Genomic DNA, 18,861 nt, shown 5'->3' with positions numbered 1-18,861 from the left:
CAACATCAAAAGTTATTCACGATAATGTTATCTAAATCCTTTGTCACAATTAAACTAGTATTTTAAAGCTGATCTGGTGTTTCATACATCACAATGAGTTCAGTGAGATCTTTTAACATCTTTACTATTGTGACAGGTCAAATTACGACATTTAAATATTCGCGGGGAATTAGCAGACTGTGACGTCAGTAAATCACATGTTATCGGAATTGAGATTTATTTAATCAATAACGGAGAAATATATTAAACTTTATACGGGAACAAATTTAATTAATTAAAATGAGTTAAACATAACCAAAATTCGTGTTTTACAAAAGTAATAAATAAAATTACGCAGAAAAGCCAATTGTGGAATAAAATGACTTGCGTATTGATGACATCAGAAAGCACATGTTGCAAAAAATTTAAATAAAAAAGCTATAGAAAAATAAAAAAAGAAAATAGAAAGACTTAAATTGATCAATTATAGTGAACGTGATAAATTTCGACAATTATGAGAAAAGAATCAAATTATATTCAATCGTGAAGACGCTGATTTGAACGGGAGAGGGGATGAGTATTGTTTGAGCCGGTATGCGTGGTTTTAGACGGAGAATCTTCTTCTCTCTCTGGACTTGAAGCAGCGAGGACGTGTACTCGTGTAGATCCTCCTGGTACAGTAGTGATGAAATATGAAACTGTACAATAGTGCATTAAAGTTGTAATCAGGGATGGGATGTTGTGTTAGTGAACAAATTATCAAAGCAAAGTGAGTAGAATTAGACAGTATAACATAAAATAAATTGACGTCAAAGTCATTTGCTTTGTCTTTCATTGACTATCCCATCTACAAAGAAATGTGGTAAGTAAGAAAATAAGCTTAGCTTAGAGAATATTACTTTCAAAACGTATTTGATTCAAAGTGATTGATAAGAACAGTGAATATTTTGTGAACTTTATTATGATATAAACAATCATATTGATCAGAACTTTCAATAGAGTAATATTAAGTTTGAACCATCATTCAACCTACTTAAAAAACCTGAGATAAATATAGACCCAGTGCTAGATATATATAACGTGTAGCCTACTTTCACTAATACAAACTACACTTCCAACAACACCACAGACATTGAACTTTGATCGTTATTTAAATACCGACTTCGAACAATATGAGTCAGCCAACAGGGGACTACAACACATGTTAAAAAGCGGTTTAAAAAACTGATCGTAAGCAAGTCGCACAACCAACGAGGGGCAGCACACTTAGAAAACTGATCGTGAGCAAATTGGCACAACAAACGGGGGACGACGAACGTAGCAAAATCGTACAGCCAACGTGGGGCCTGGATCGTAACACTATGGCAAGCGGGCCATTTTATGTACCCCATATTTGGCTAATTCCAAACTCACGATTTTCATTAAGTTTTGGTTCATTATGCTACAAATCCATCATATAAGATAATATTACGTTCATATGTGTAAATAATTAATTGGGGTTTGTGGTCAGAAGCCAGCAATTTTGTCAAAACATTTTTATAACTAGGTAATATAAAATCATAATAACTTACCAGTTGTGATGAATGATATTCAAAAGAATCAGAAATGCTTGGGATGACCTTGATTTTGATATCGACGCCTCCGAATAAGAACATCGTAACTCAAATTTTATGTTTTTTTATATTTTTACTATAAACAATGGAGAAGAAAATCTTCTATTTTATGTATAAATTCTGTGTTAAAACTGATTTTTGTCTTTAAATTAATCAATGCAAATAAAACATCGTATCTTTTCTAACAATTCTATGTTTCCCAATAATAACATCGTATCTTGAGATACGATGATTTTTGGGATGTTTTGTAGTTCATGGTAAGTTTAGAACATTTCAAAACAATGTGATGTTATGTTTATAACATTTCAAGGCATTAGTTTAAAAACATTATGTTTTCGTTGTTCTATAAAATGAGCTATTCTTATAAAAGTTATTTTGGAACTCATGAGTTGCCTCACTGATTATTTAAATCAGCTGTTCAATGTCAGAAAATAGTAATATTAGCATCTTGGTGTAGTAGTCAGCTGCTTATTGTGTATTGGTGTTTCAGCTTTGTTCTTATAGGTTATGTTTTTCCTTTTGGATAATTCAATGTAATCAGAAGTAATATAACATTTAAAAATGACTTTAAGAGGTCGACTAATGGTAGACATGATAACAAAGCCTTCTACATCTTCAATAAAAGGTAAGTTTATTATTTCATGTGATCGAGATAGATCTCCGCTCATCGCCTCTAAATCCAGAGCAAGCTGCAACTGCAGAAATTGTTGAAAAATTTTATAGAAGATATAAATGACTACGAAGAGGAATTTTGGGATGATTCAGATTGGGAGCCGTTTGGTGAAGAAAGTGATGAATCAGAGAATGAGTTTAGCAGCATTAAAAGAAGTAATAAAAGAAAAGCTACTAGACAATTATTTGCTCCAAGTAGCAAAAAAGTTACTATTCTAATAGGCCAATCAAACAATCCCCTGCCACTGGCTTATCAAAGCAACACTCAAGATTCCTCCTCCAGTGGTAGGAAAGAAAATCAGAACACAAATATTACTGATTTACCAGAAGTCGATTGTACCAATACTAATAAAAAAAGGAAGCAAAGTGTATGTGTGCTAAAAACTTGTCCTGGCAAAAAAAGGAGTGTTTCTGTTGAAAATTGGCAAAGTGTGAAAGCCAAAAGATTGAAAAACCTTGGCTTGGAATATGTTAGCCCTACTACCAAAAAAAATTGTTTCGGCTAAAACAATGGGTGGTGGTTGCATTGAAAAATGCCGATTGAAATGCCAAACGAGGGTAAACCAAGAACAACGCCTTGTTATCTTTGAAAACTTTTGGAAATTAGGCAATCATACGAGGAATGGGATTTCATAGTGAAAACTGCTACCAAGACAGACAAAACAACTGCAACCACCAAAGAAAATAGAGATTCGGAAGAAATTATTCAATTAAATATACTATTCCAGTTCAAAACACCTCTATTCAAGTATGCAAAAAAATGTACTTAGATACATTAAGCATAACTGATATGTGGGTTAGGACAGCGTTCAATAAACTGGAAAGGTCTGATGAAGTAACAGTAACCCCAGATAAAAGGGGGAAACACACTGAGCGTGGTAAGTGGATTTTAAGCCATTCTATTAAACAAAGTGTAAGAAATCACATTAAATCTTCTAAAAGTCTCGAATCCCACTGTATAAGAAAGGAAAGTAAGCGACAGTATCTTGAGCAAGGATTGAGCATCGCAAAAATGTATCGGCTATACCAGGAATGCCAAAAGACAAAGGTGGAGAAAGTGCAACAATCAGGCAATATACTGATATATTTAATTCAGAATTCAATCTGGGCTTTTTTGTTCCCAAGAAAGACCATTGTGAGTTATGGAAAAACAAAAATGCTGTAAGAGAAATGAAAGATAGAGATAAGAAAAGAGCACAAAGTGACAAGTCAGTAAGTGTAGCTGTCTTCGACTTGCAGAAGACCTTGAACATCCCTCAATCCGATGTAAGTATATTTTATTACAAGAGAAAGTACGCTTGTTACAATTTTTTATATTGGCAATAACAAAGGATACAGCTACTTCTGGCATGAAGAAATAAGGAAAAAAGGTTCCAATGAACTTGCTAGCTTCGTTATGGATTTTATCTTGTCTAGAGTAAAAGATGGTGTCAAGGAATTTATTTTTTACTCCGATAACTTCCCTGGCCAAAACAGAAATCGTATCATGTACAGTATGTATTCAGCTATGGCGGAAAAACTGAGTGTAACGATCACTCATCGCTTTTTAGAAAAAGGGTACACACAGAATGAAGGTGATTCTATGCATGCACTAATTGAGAGGAGGAGCAAGAACCAAACCATTTATGTTCCTGAACAATGGGTCATGCTCATACGGATGGCTAAGTCAAGTGGAGAAAAATATATTGTTAAAGAGGTATGTCAAAAAGACATTGTAAAATGTAAAGATCTGGTAACATTTGATAACAGGAACTAGCAGATTGATATAAATGGAGAAAAGATTAAGTGGAACTGTATAAAGGAAGTTCATATATGGAAAAGGATAACCCTACAACACTGACTTTAAAATATAACCATACTAAAGAGACATGCTTTGTACTTGATCTGTACCATAAGCACACTGGAAGCAGAAGAAATATTGAAGACTTAGTTTTAGGACCTGCTTACAAGTCTAAGTTAGCAATAACAACTTCAAAATATAAAGATCTTTTATCTTTGTGCAATGGTATGCAAATTCCAGTAATGTACCAACATTTTTTTAGAAAACTAAAACATAGCAAGACCACCACAAGTGTAGAAAGTGATTGTGAATAGAGTTGTATTTATGAATACTAAATATTGTGTATTCAGAATTTGTTGTATTCCAATTTAAAACAGTTTTATGTTTCTATAAGGTTTAAATACTGTTTGAAGTAGTAATTTGAGCTGTTTTAAAGCATAAAAACTACTGCATTTTGCTGTAGTCTGCATTTTGTATGTAATATCAATCATAATTTGTTTCTTAATAGTAAAATAATGATAGCTTTATATAGTTTTAATCATGAAAATGTTTCTTTAATAAATAAAATTAACTGTTCCTTTCTAAAACAATAACTTTTACTCATTAAATTACCCGAGTCAAAACAGTGAAGATGAAATTTCTTCCATATAAGAACATCTTAACTGAAGATACGACGTTCTTATTTGGAAAACTGTGAGTAGAAGATAAAATTTTTTCCATATAAGAATATCTTAACTCAAGATACGATGTTCTTATTTGGAAAACTGTGAGTATAAAAAATCGTAACTCAGTAAACAATCTAAATAATAAAAATTCTTCATGCACAATACTACTAAAATGTGTGTCAGCATAAGTGTATTTATCAATACAAAATTCATTACTTTAGAGAGAACTAGCCTAAACCCGCGGCTCCGCTCGCGTGGCAGTAGAGAGGGCTACATCAATCAAGCATCGAAAAGAAATACTAATTTTATTATACGTTTTTCCAATTAATTTATTGCTCTACTAATACATCGTAGCATATCACAAAATCTATTATAAAAGTTTTTTGTTTATTTTAATGCGTTTTGGTAAACAACATTATTAGTTGTATTATTTGGAGCATAAATATAAAGGTTCTTCGGGTTTCCGACTCTTGAGCAAGCGACGTATAATTGACCGTGCGAGAAACATGAGGGTTCCAGATGGATTCCTGCGACGTTAAGTGATTGTCCTTGTGCCTTATTAATCGTCATTGCGAACGCAAGTCGAACGGGGAACTGAAGTCTCTTAAATTCAAATGGCAAGTCGGATGGAATTAAGGGGATGCGAGGGATGAAGTTGTTTACATAGAAACGTCAAAAATATTTATGTTTACTTAGTTACTGTCAAAAATAACAACAATTTTTTGTCGCATTATATATGTTTACAAAGAACAGCTGATTAAAAATTTGAAAAGACTCTTTCACTTAATAACATATGTTTGCTGCAATGCATTTCTTACGGGTATTTCTGTAACCAGTGGGGCGGAATCCTGAATCGGGAAAGGGATAAAAAGTATCCTATAACCTTCTACAGATCAAGACGAACAAATTAAAAAAAAAATTAGGCGAATCCGTCCAGCCGTTTGTGAGTGATGCTGTTACACACGAACAGTTTCATTTTTATATATATAGATAGTCTGGGCTCAGGGATTTTCTATAACTTCCAAACTGCTCTCCTGAAAAATTGCAGATTTTGAGATACGATGTTCTTATTCGGAGGCGTCGATATGGTTCTGTCTCTAAACAGTGTATCTGTCCGGGCAATGGTCATGCAAATAGTGTATAACAGTGTAACAGAACGCTTCAGCATTAGTAGAACTGTCCAGGCAATTCCAATGGATTTGGCAAGTGACAAGTTACTGTGTGGACAACAGCCTGTAATGAATTGTTCGCTCAATTGTAAAGTTTTGTTTGCGCTAGCTATCACTACTTGATAAGATAGCTAGTATTATTCCATCATAATATTGTAAATACATTAACAGCATTCTTGGAATAAAAATTATTCTTATTCTTATTCTTATATGAATAAGTTAAGAAAGTAAAATCTAAATTTAATGTTTTTTTTTGGCCATTAATTTTGGGAAGCAGTTTATTCTAATGTGAATGAATGGTCTTGTACAAAACAACTGTGATAATTGTGTTATCTGAGAATCTGAGAATAATCACCTTTGATTTCTGCTAGTAAAAGGGATGGAGTGGAGGTTCATAAAAATATCACATTTAGTAAGAATGTGTTTGTTTGGTTTTTAGGATTTAAAAAACTGACAGGTTAAAACTTTAGTAATACGAGGTATGGCTATTAAATAACGGGACTGATATTGTAAAAAAATTTATTTTCATTTTAAAAATAATTACTTATTATCACCTTCAATATACACCCCTTCTCTATCCCTGCAACGCTCCATGCGAATTTTCCATTGTTGGAAACAATGCTGAAAGTCATCTTCTGTCAACTCTTTCAGGATTCTTGCCGCTTTTTCTTGAACAGCTTCTACGGATTCAAATCTCGTACCTTTCAATGCAGATTTCACCTTAGGGAAAAGATAAAAGTCGCATGGTGCTAGGTCTGGCGAGTAAGGTGGATGTCCTAACACTGGGATGCTGTACTTGGTCAGGAACCGCTTGACAGATAACGCGGAATGAGCTGGCGCATTGTGTTGGTGCAAAATCCTTGATTTGTCCTTCCACGTTTCGGATCGTTTTTTTCTTACTCTTTCACGTAGTTTATGAAGTACCTCAAGATAGTAATGTTGATTAATTGTTTGACCTTCAGGAACCCAGTGAAGGTACACAATCCCACGAATGTCGAAAGAAACAATCATCATTGCTTTAAATTTTGACTTGCTCATTCTTGCTTTTTTGGCTCTCGGTGAAGTTGAGGTCTTCCAATGCATGGATTGGTGCTTTGTTTCCGGATCATAAGTAAAAAACCACGATTCATCACATGTTATTATTCTTTCCAATAAATTTGGGTCATTTTCAATGGCATTCAAAGTGTCAGTACAAACATTTTTACGAGCTGCTTGTTGATCAATCGTAAGAAGTTTTGGTACCATTTTTGCACACACTTATCGCATGTTCAAATTGTCATGTAAAATTTGCCGTACACATTCTTTATCAATGCCTACAGATTCTGTAACTGCACGAATGCTTAATCGTCGGTCAGACCGAATCAAACTAACAACTTTTTCGACATTGTCTTCCGTTTTTGATGTTAAAGGACGACCTGGCCACGAATCATCTTCCACGTCTTGTCGACCATCTTGAAAACGCTTAAAACCATTCAAAAACACGAGTCCGCGATAAACATTCACTGACATACACTTCTTTTAGTAAATTATAAGTTTCGGTAGCGGTTTTTTCCAAGTTTAACGTGAAATTTAATAACAATTCGTTGCTCTATTATTACGCTAACCATTTTTCCGGCAAAACAAAATAACAACACTTACATAAATGAAGGTTATTACACAACGATGTTGTTTACAGAAACGAGACTTACTGCATTCTGAAGAGGAAGTCTCAAACTACACAGCTGTTGGTCATTGTTGGTTGGCGCATGCACACTCGTTCCACTGCAGCGTCAGTCCCGTTATTTAATAGCCATACCTCGTATACCTTCTTTTAGTATCACACACTTTATGTATGGATTTGCAGGGAGCCTTAGCAACCCTTAGCATAAAAATAATACTATGTTTTTGTTAACAGGATCACTGTCATTGTACGCTCAATCTTGTGAGAAGACAGTACTCAAAAGACTGCTGAAGGAGCTTTGGAAGATTGTCATGAGGATTCTTGAGAAAGCTGTTGTCCTTCCACCGATGACAGACAAGAGTGTAAGATTTTATTCACACCATCATCTAATTAACTCATATAACAATACGAAACATTGCACTTACGTCTTTTAAGATCTTCAAAAAGGTTTAGAGATGTTAGTCATAATTTTACTTCATAAAGCAAAATTTAGTAACAAATCACAATTTCATACTTTCTTCTCTTTTTTAGAAAAAAGAGAGGAGATGAGGTGGGCATAGATAAACCCTTAAACAAACTGTAAAATGAAGACTACAGTAACAAATATAAAGTCAGCTCATATTAATCAGAGTAAACTTTTTGTATTTAGATTTAGACTTTTTAAGAGTCAACTGGCATATATTAGCCATTTTGATTTTGAAATATATTTAAAAAAATATATTTTGTATAGCAATTAGTTATTTCTGGCTATTGTAAGGTTACAAATCACAATAACATTTTTAATGTATGGGCTACAAACTAATATCTTCATCTTGCTTAGGCTTTTTTTATGGAAAATGGAAAGTGTGAATATGAGCACCTAAAATTAGTTTACATTAGTAGATGGTATTATTAGCAGACATCCTTATATGTGCTTATAGTATAAGTGAGAAGGTTGAAATTGGTTTAGTTCAGTCATTAAAAGCCATTACTATCATTCAACTAACTCTACTAAATAGAAATTGTTCAAAAATTATGAGGAATCGATGAGGTACTGTACACCCAGTCAACACATCAATCAATTACTATAAATATACTGAGGGACAAAAATAGTGGGACACTCAATATTTTTCAATCTTTTAATGTTATTATTGATGTAAAACCAAAAACCAAATTGAAAAGTGTTCTTTACACATTTCTGCAACAAACGAAGAACAATTTACAAAGATTTATTCGTAATTACATGTTAATTCCAAAAAAAACTTAAAATTCAAAAAAAGGAGAAAGAAATTAAATGGTTAGAATGATTTTTTCTTGAACTTGGAGTAGTCCAAAGGCGTTTTAGTATCTTGTGTTCCCACCTCGGGCTCTGATGACTGCCTGTAGTCTGTGACCGATGCTGTCAATCAAGCCCCGTATCACCTCCTGGTCCAAGTTATTACACTCCTGCAGGGCCTAGCCAAGCTGTTGCAAAGAGTGTAACTCACATTGATGATTTCTAATTGCTCATCTTCCCATGACATCCCAGATGTGTTCTAATGGATTAAGATCCGTGCTGTGTGTGGGCCATTCCATTACTTCGATTCCAACTTCACGTAAGTAATTTTGCACCACGCTTGCGGTGTGTGTGGACGAGCATTATCTTGCATCAGCATGAATCTAGGACCCACAAATCCTGCAAAAACCACTACATGTTCAGAAAAAACCTCTTCTACATACCTTTCAGCATTTAATGTTCCTCTATTAACAATTACAAGCTCAGTGTGAGCCTCTCTTGAAATTCCTCCCCAAACCATTATGGACCCACCATCAAAACTGTCTCTTGGCGATATTGCACATTGAGCAAACCTCTCTCCAGCCTGTCTCCACACTCTTTCACGACCGTCTGGTGATCTCAGGGAGAAACGAGACTCATCGGTCCACAGCACTGGGCTCCACTGCTCTGCGGTCCAATTTACGTGAGTTCGAGCAAACTCCAACAGAGCTCTTCGGTGGTGCGGGAGCAGCCTAGGACCTGTAGCTGGGCGATACGCTCCAATTCCCACCTCCTGTAACCTTCTTCTAATTGTTCGTGTGGAAACATTCACTCCACGGGCTCTTATAAGCTCATTATGAACTTCAACAGAAGTTCGGAACCGATTTTGCAAACTTAATGACACAACAAAACGATCATCTCTGGCACTTGTTGTTCTATTACGGCCTGATCCCTGCCTCCTTTCATAACTTCCTGTTAATCTAAAGCGAATCACAGCTGTGCTTATGCTGGATCTAGGGAAAAACCCTGTGATGTTTTCTACTTCTCGCAATGTTAAACCACTATCAACTAGAGCAACGGCTCTGGCACAATCTGTTGGTGACAGAGGCATTTTCTGTTGTTGTCTAAGCTGGGAATGACCTGCAGTAATGGATAGACACACAGACTGAGGCAGGCAATGATCACAAAGGGGTTGAAAGTTCACTTCTGAGCTGATAAGGAAGACATTATTTTAGACTCATGATAAGATTAGCAATATTAATAAAGTAAGCAAGATGTTTCAGGATAGATTTGAAGCAAGCATGTGAGGAATCAGCTACAGATAAGAGAAATGTAGAAATATTTAATTTTAAATAAAATATTACACAGTTAAAACAATTTAAAAGCTTGTCCCACTTTTTTGTCCCACAGTGTAGTTTTATTTTACTGTTCTGTTTGAAACTCAGTTTCAATTCTCACAGATGTTTGATGGATGTTAATTAACAAGAACATTGTTTAGTAAGGTGTGTATTTTTAAACTTAAGGCTTTCCAATTGAATTCTTATACTTGTATGCCTCTTAGCTTGTTTTTATTTTAGCATATTTCAGTGAAAAATTTTTAGCAAACTAGTGGTTATAGAACTATGTATTAGTTCCTGATAATGCTAAGGTATTTTAGCACCAACCAGAAACATCACATAGAGGAAAATTAAGTGAAAGTCGCGTCATTACAAAGCCGGATGCCATCCAACATGTGAGTGAAATGGCAACATCACGATGTTGGACAATGTCTCTTATATAAGTTATAAGAGTTAAAGGGTTTAACAAATATTTCATTATCTTTTTAAATCAGACTTTCAGTTTACAAAATGTTGACTATATTTAGGTATAACTTATAAGTGTTGTAAAAATATAAAGACCTTAAACAATTTGATTATCAGTTTATTTAAATTGTGCTTTTATGACTCAGATGATCCTGAAGAATCTGACAGACAATGCCAAGAACTTAGCAGCCAACGCCAAGATGGAGGACATGTCACGTCTGATCAAGAATATGGCGGGCAAACAAGACGTCAAGAATGCTCTGAGTGGAGTCATGGTATGTCTGGTGAAGTCTTTTGGAGTTTCTTAGTTCCGCTTCATAATTTGTTATAATGTGGCTCAGGACATTGAGAAACACCATATGTTTATCAAGAGAGGTCCAGTGTATCCAAGATTCAGCAAAAGCTGAGCTTAAATATTTAATGGGGGGGGGGGGGGGGAGTAATATACAGAGGGATAAAGTTTTAGAGTAACAGAAGTTTCAAAAACCTACTAGTGTAAACATTTTCATTAACCACCATATGCGTCACCATCTAATCATTATGTGCTCACTAAGGTTCTTATTATCTGTACAGTAAATCTACTATGTTAAAGAAATTTAAATTAACTAACTAGTACATTTACTTGCCCCCATCTTATACGAGTCACAATTTTTTATAAGGTACTTCAGTCAGGTTTCAGGTGTAACAAAATAACTCAAACTGAAACACTATTTAATGTGTGATTTCAGTTTTACCAATATGATTATTTTAATATATGCAGTATAGTAAAACTACAAGGGGCTCTAACCAAATATATGTAGATTCCTTATTACAGCTACTCTGATGTACCTTCCACGTAATGCAATTCGATCCGTGGGCATGCTTGCCATACCGTAGACCAGGGAGAGGTGATCTTAGACCTGTTCTGTGCCTCCGGAAGGTTTGTGATGTATAGACCATAAAATTTCTTTGAATGAATAGGAGTATTGTGGTGTAACAGGAGTTTCTCTCTTTTGGTTTAGAGCTATCTTCTTCCTGCTATATAAATGCAGGTGTACTCCAAGGATCCGTTTTAGACTCCATATTATTAATTTTTATAAATAACTTACCCAATCAGATTGATTTTTTATGTGGCAGATTAATTTATTCTCCTTGTACATGACAAGTGTCAATAAATCTAATAGAAGGCTATTTCAAAAATTACATCAAATCATTAATTTGATTTTTAACATCATAAAAAACTGTTCTTAAATATTCCTAAAACATCCAACTTAATTTTCACTGTACTACAAAAATTAAATAGCAACAGAAAATAACTGTTCAAAAAAATAAGTGACCTTCCAAAAAAATTGTAAGTTTCTTGGTGTTATTTTGGATAACAATCTAAGACGGGAAAATTACATCTGTAAGTGAAATTGAAAACTACATTCAGTATGTTACACAATAACAAATTAAGATTTGAGGGATTTACAAACAGATACATTATTTACTTTGGCTATTTTGAATATGCAATGAGATATAAAATTATTTGTTGAAGTTCAAAATCTAGGAAATTAAGAATTAAAAAAAATATCTAGAGGCATGTTACAACCAACCAATTTTGACAGTAAGAAGTATTTACATAATGGAAGTTTTAACTTAACTTTTAAAAGAATGTAATTAAATCCCTTCATTTCCCTAAATAACATGTACTCTTTATTCTCTACCAGTGCGTACTCATTAAACAACCCATTTTAAAACATACTTTTTGTACATTATTTAAGATTTTTTCAATAAACTGCCGTTAACATGAAGATTCCTACATTAAAGTCTGTTGGGGCGCATGGTACACATTGAGTATCAGAATTAGTTGTCTATAAATAAAACACTTTGGTAACTTAAACATTGAATTTATATAAAAATGACACTAACTACTATGATACATATTATATTAACTAAAGTGGACTGTATTGCAAGTTAAAGAACTACTAAATTAATATGATATACAGAGGGCTGCAGCCCTCTGTCCTAAACTAAATGGCATGTAGAGAGCTGGTACTCCCTACCATATTGAGTGCTGAAACTATACTAATTTGAGGAGAGTGGCTCTGGGTCCTTGTCCTGAGGTCAAAGTATTGCCCTTCTCACGAGACTTTAGGTCCAGCCCTTCCACCACCAAGGTGAACCTACCATAAACTTGGGGGTTGACATCCTTTGGTCCATGGAAGGCCTATTCTTGTCTGGGAGTGAAAGCTCTGTCGCTTCCCATGCTCTGAGATGAGAAGTAGCAATTACCACCTCTAGGTGACCCTCTCATAAATATTATAGATGTTACTAAATATGAACTCTCTTTCCACGGGCTTCGAAGAGATGCGTGCCGTGGTAGAGGATTTAAACCTGGATGTTTTTGGTGTTTCGGAAACTTGGCTGAATGAAAGTAAATCTTCTGATGAGTTTGCGATGAGTGGATATTCATTGTTTAGGAGCGACAGAAAGGGAAATGCAGTTGCCTCCAGAGGTGGTGGAGTGGCACTATATGTGAAGAACTGCCTACAATTTTTGCTGAAATCACTTCAATTTGAAGAGTGTAATTTTCCAGAGCATATTTGTGGAATATTGAAGTGTAAAAGTGAATCTTTCTGTATTTGCATTATCTATAGACCAGGAGATATGCCTTACACTTGTCTAGAGCCCGCTCTCCACTTTGTATTTTATGATATGGCCCAGTACGCAGATAATATTGTTGTAATGTGGTGACTTGAATATTAACTTGTTAGATTTTATCATCCCCAGAGACCCGCTTTGCAAATAAACTCTTTAAGAGCCTTGAGGTGACTCAGTTGGTTAAAGTTGCTACAAGGGTTACTAAAAAACCTGTGCAACTTTGATTGATCACATTATTGTAAATAGCAATGTTAAATACGTACAGTGTGACGTCGTGGATATGTCAACCATCTATGACTCAAGAGGTGTTCGAGTATCTGATCACAAGATGACATATGTCGATATAAAAACAAAAAAATCAAGAAGGCCTCCTAGATTTCTTACTTATCGTGACTTCTCCCGATTTGACATTGACAATATGATACATTGTACGTCCAGTATTAGGTGGGAAGATGCTATGTCTATGAACAATGTAGATGACATTCTAGATTTTATTAATTCTGCTATTATTCAAGTTTTTAATGAAAATGCACCTCTAGTACCATAAGAGAGTGACCAGAAAGAAATCTCCATGGAGAAATAAAACAAATCATTCAACTAACCATAGAAAAAGATTATTATAAGAAGAAAATGCTATCTACAGGAAATGAAACTTGTAAAAAAAACATATTGTAAGGTTAGAAATATGCTCAACAATGAAAATAAGACGATCAAAACAAAATTTTATTTTAGAACTGAAATGGAGAAATGTAAAAGCTCTAGAGACTTTTTGGACTAAAAATAAGGACAAAGTGGTGTCACTGATCCAATTCGATCCAGCCATAACCCAACTTTGTAAAAGATTTGGAAGAAATCAATAAGTATTTCGTTGGTATGGGCTTAGGTATCATGGCAAATGATGATTGCGTACAGTTCTATGAAAGAAACAAATCAGAGAGTGTCACTTGTGATTTCTATTTCAGGAGTGTTACAAGGAGAGAAGTGCAGGAAGCTTTGAATAGCATCACATCAGAGGCAGTTGGAGCAGATGGCATATCAATAAAAATGATTAAAATGATAAGTCCGTATTGTATGATGCCATAACACATTTAGCTAACCAGTCATTGGCCACTTCCACTTTTCCGGATGCATGGAAGGAGGCAATTGTACTGCCTCTTCCCAAAGTCAAAGCACCTTCATCTGTATCCGAGCTGCGTCCAATTTCGGTATTGCCTGCCCTGTCGAAGATAATGGAGAAGCTGGTTGTTTCACAAATGGTACAATTTTCTGGAGTCAGAGAATATCATTCCAGCCTTACAGTCTGGTTCAGGAAGGACCATAGCACTGCAACTGCGCTTTTGCTCGTTTGTGAACGAGTTGCTTCACGCAAGGGCGGATAAGAAAGCATCTCTTCTTGCAATGCTGGACTTTTCACATGCATTCGACTCAATAGACCACAGGATGTTGTTGGCTGTCATGCATTTTTATGGTTTTCGACCAGAGGTGGTTTCTTGGTTTGATTCCTATTTGGTGAATAGGAGACAAAAAGGTTAAAAATTGGGATGGATTTCTCCTCATCTTTAAATAGAGTTGCTGGTGTTCCACAGGGAAGTTGGGCCCATTCTATTCACCCTGTTTTCCGCCACTATGGGTTCAGACTTGCAACATAGTCGCTTGTATTCATACGCCGATGATGCTCAACTGTGTGTTTCATATGATGCCGGAAAGAGCTGACTCAGCAGTTTTCCATTTTGAATGCTGACTTAAGCATAGTCCATGATTGGTCTGAGAGGCATGGGATTAAACTGAACAAGGAAAAGTGTAGTGTGTTGTCGATTCCTTCCAATGTGGGTTCGGAGACAGTGGGTGAGGTGTTGCTTGGCAGTGTCAGACTGAAGGAGTGTGAATCGTCAAAGCTCTTGGGCCTCATGCTTGATAGTGGCCTCACGCTATCTGGTCATGTAAGTGCTGTTTGTCGGCGAACACTTGGTTCGACTGAGAATGCTATACAAGCATAGGCACATGTTTCTTAGAGAGACCAGGCTTCGCCTTGTCCGGGCTCTTGTGCTCTCTGGTGATCGATTATTGCCTCCCTGTCTATGGCAACATTGTGTCTAAAGGAGAATTTAGAAAAATTAACAGAGGTCCAAAATATGTGTGTAAGGTATGTATGTGGTTTAAGAAGGTTTGACCATGTTTCGGAGGCTCGACGATCGCTGGGTTTGTTGACTGTAGCTGATACTTGTACCCTGCGCTCCTCATGCCTGGTTTACAGAATCCTGACCACTGGCAGGCCGGGATATCTGAGAAAAAAAACTAAAAAGCAGGTCTCAAGTCCGATCTCGCAGTACTAGACAGGATCAAGTGTTGGAGATGCCTCGCGTTCGCCGTGAATTTGAAAGAAAGCGATTTGCGTACTTTGCTTCCAAATTATATAATGAACTGTCCTCCTCCAGCGTAACAGGCCAGGGTGTATCTGAAACGACATACAAAGAAAAATATATACAAGTATTTAATGTACAATACAAGGTGATATAGCCATATATAACTGTATGTCTAATATTGTGTTTTATTTATTAATAACTATAAAATAAGCTTTTAATTTTTTTAAGAACTATAATAAGACATGAGTCGTTTTGTAAACCAGCAATTATTGTTGAAAACCGCTCCAAAATAAAGTCCTTATTTATTTATATTTATTAATATTTAAGACACCAGATCTCCTCTCTAACAATAAAATAATGTCTACATGAGCTTACACTAAGATAATAAGCTAATTACAATATATGCAACACAAATTAACTATGATTAAGGAACAAATAGTATTAAAAATCCAAGGCCGGGCCATAACAAAGACTTTTAAATAATACAAAAGAATATATTTTTTAGACTTCAATTCAGCCTGACTTTAACAAAAAATAATTAAGGTGAAGTATCATCTGGATATAAATCTGGTTTTAGGTGTATATAACTAGTGTTTTAGTTAGTATTTTTTATTGTTATTTAGTATTTAGTGTTCTTATATCTTGACAAGACAAAATATTTTAACTTTCTATTAGACTGATAAATCATTTTATTTTATTCCACTTGCTAAATAGTTCTCCGGGATTTTCATCCAGGTCTTAAAATGGGTTGGAAATAACTGGTAAAAATTATTCACTTCGAAACAGTGTTTTATTTAAGTTTTAAAACTGTAAATGAGTGATGAATAACCCAGTAAAAACATTGACTTGTCTGATTACCTCAGTATTTTTCTACATTGTCTGTAGACCGTAATTAGTGTTTTTATATGGTAATATATAGACTCCTTAGTTTGAAGAGACTGGTCTCCTGTTTAACTCAACTCTGTACGCCTCCTTGGACCACAGGCTTTTACCAGGGTGCTTTAACTTAAGTAAATAGATCCTGGTTAGTTACAAATTTACAAGAAATATTACTTTTTGCATAAGCATACATTTTCTGAGCTTGTCTTGTAATAAATTAATTTCCCACATTCAGGAGGTAGAGAAGAACCTTTCTCCGAAGCAGTGTGCTGTTCTGGACGTTGCGCTAGACACCATCAAGCAATACTTCCATGCTGGAGGAAATGGTCTCAAAAAGACATTCCTGGAGAAGAGTCCAGAGCTCCAGTCACTACGGTATGCCCTCTCTCTCTACACACAGACTACCGATACCCTCATCAAGACATTCGTCACGTCACAGACCAACGAAGGTGAGCTTTCACCTCTCATGTTCTCGAGTTTCCTTTCAGTGTGGTGTCATCCTACTCGTGTAGTTTTGTGTTTTGTCTGTGAAAGGCTTTTCGGTCGTACTGTGTCATATGTCTGTAGACAGTTTTTCATTGTGGAGATGACAACATTTTCACAACACGGTTATTTTACATTTAGAAAAATACATTCATAAGTGTAATTTAACAGATCATGCTCAGATGTTCTACAGTCAACATTACTACAATTGTTATTCCAAGAGAGACCACGAACAAATCACTGTAACATAAAAGTTAATTGGTTCTTGGATTTGGCATGACTGTGTAGTCTTAGCTACGTGTTTCTGTTGTGTGTAATATTTGTTACCTTTAATGTTCTTACAGTCTTTCAACAATGTTAGTCAATTTGTTCCTTTTTTAATATATACATTTTTTTAATCATAATTTCATTAATTTGAAATATTTTATAAAATATACAAATATATTGGTTGTGAAGAGTTAACCAACCTTCAGTAAAATTTGTTGGTGATTGTTTAAATTATTTTCTAATGCCATATTGTTTTATATTTATTTATGGAGTGACAAAAAATTATTTCAAATAATGTAAGGAATATTTTTTCTACACTATAAAATTATTTTAGTAAAGTGTTTATTTCTCAAATATTCATAACCAACTAAACAATGATACATTAGATTTGATTTAAATTTAACTAAACTAATTTATTTTCAAATTCAGTGTAAACTTTATTATATTTACAAATTTTTCAAGTTTTGTTTAACACTTTCCTTTCAAAATCCAGGATAGCCCCATTATTGTATTAAATTACGTCAGCTCTGATGACAGGCCAGATAAGTTCTCACTCTTGCACAGTGACTATATTTACACTAGCCTAGCTTCTTTATTGGCCATCAGTGTTGGTTTTGACATTTGCCACTACATTTAAATTATTTCAGAACTACTTGAACAATATTTCATTGCTAAATAAATTTTCATAATACTAGTTTATTTTACTTGTTAAATTAAATTATTACTGCTAATTCTCAGTTTACTTGCAATTTATTTAGTTTCGTAATTCAAACTCTTGTAAATATAAGTTTTTCAATCAATATTGGCCAAATAATCGCATTTAATACTGTTATAAAACAACTAAGTAAAAGAAATTAAGTATGTGATGTTCTTCGATAAATTTGTGTTAAACTTCAAACATTACTTTGGACATTTTAATTTATTTATTTTGAACATTTGGGAGTGTTTTAAATTATTATTTTGTTTATAAAAATGTAAAGTACGTCAAAATACATGTTATTTAGAGATGTTTTAGTCCAATATGTTTGTTTCGGTAAGTAAAAATATCAAAAATGTATTATAAAATTAAAAAACTTTTTGTATGTAATGTCAATCAACTTTCAAGAAATAAAAGTTTTTCAAAACAAATTAATGTGTTTTACAAAACGTGTGGAAAGTGTTAAACATTTATATGTTTGCAATATTTATTAAATACAAAAAAACTTTCATTACAATGTTGTGATTTTTATAATCAATTAATATATTTTCTTTCAAGTTAAAGCCATTATTTGTCAAGCTGTTGGGAAATGAACAACTTAACACATTGAAACATGATTTGTCTGCACCTCTGTCCATGAGGCTGTGTCTGTTCTAATTTCTCTGTCTCTTCTCTTTCCCTCTCTGTGGCTTTCTCTGTCGCTTAACGTCTAAAGTTCCACTAAACAACAAAAAGACGCTGTTGTCTGCGCAACGCTCGCTGTCTAGCGAGCGTGATGAGAACGACACCGGTATGGAGAGCTTGGAGGAACCGTTGAGGGCGAAGAAGCGGCGAGAGTCATCGTTGCAGCAAGGTAGCTCACACTGCTGGCCACCTACTCGCTAGCTTTCACTAGTTTTCCACCTTAATACTCGCTAGATTTCTATTAGCACTTATATTGACATGCACCTCTTTGCAGAAATTCAATACCCTACAG

General features: G+C 34.7%; 1 protein-coding gene across 7 annotated transcripts in view; it reads left to right on the top strand.

Annotated features, from left to right (window-relative positions):
- The window catches only part of LOC124365823, a 213,786-nt gene that overhangs the window by 179,955 nt on the left and 14,970 nt on the right, over window positions 1-18,861 (top strand). For 4 of the 7 annotated variants that reach the window (XM_046821868.1, XM_046821866.1, XM_046821867.1 and 1 more), the window contains 4 exons: window positions 7,773-7,900; window positions 10,721-10,849; window positions 16,674-16,887; window positions 18,601-18,738. In XM_046821868.1, the coding sequence (XP_046677824.1) occupies window positions 7,773-7,900; window positions 10,721-10,849; window positions 16,674-16,887; window positions 18,601-18,738 (609 nt within the window). The remainder of the gene's footprint in view (window positions 1-7,772; window positions 7,901-10,720; window positions 10,850-16,673; window positions 16,888-18,600; window positions 18,739-18,861) is intronic. The other 3 variants (XM_046821870.1, XM_046821872.1, XM_046821869.1) reach the window with 1 other exon arrangement.

Source organism: Homalodisca vitripennis, chromosome 7 (genome assembly GCF_021130785.1).
Source record: "Homalodisca vitripennis isolate AUS2020 chromosome 7, UT_GWSS_2.1, whole genome shotgun sequence".
In the NCBI taxonomy this organism is placed as follows: domain Eukaryota; kingdom Metazoa; phylum Arthropoda; class Insecta; order Hemiptera; family Cicadellidae; genus Homalodisca; species Homalodisca vitripennis.
This window is presented reverse-complemented; position numbering and strand designations above follow the sequence as displayed.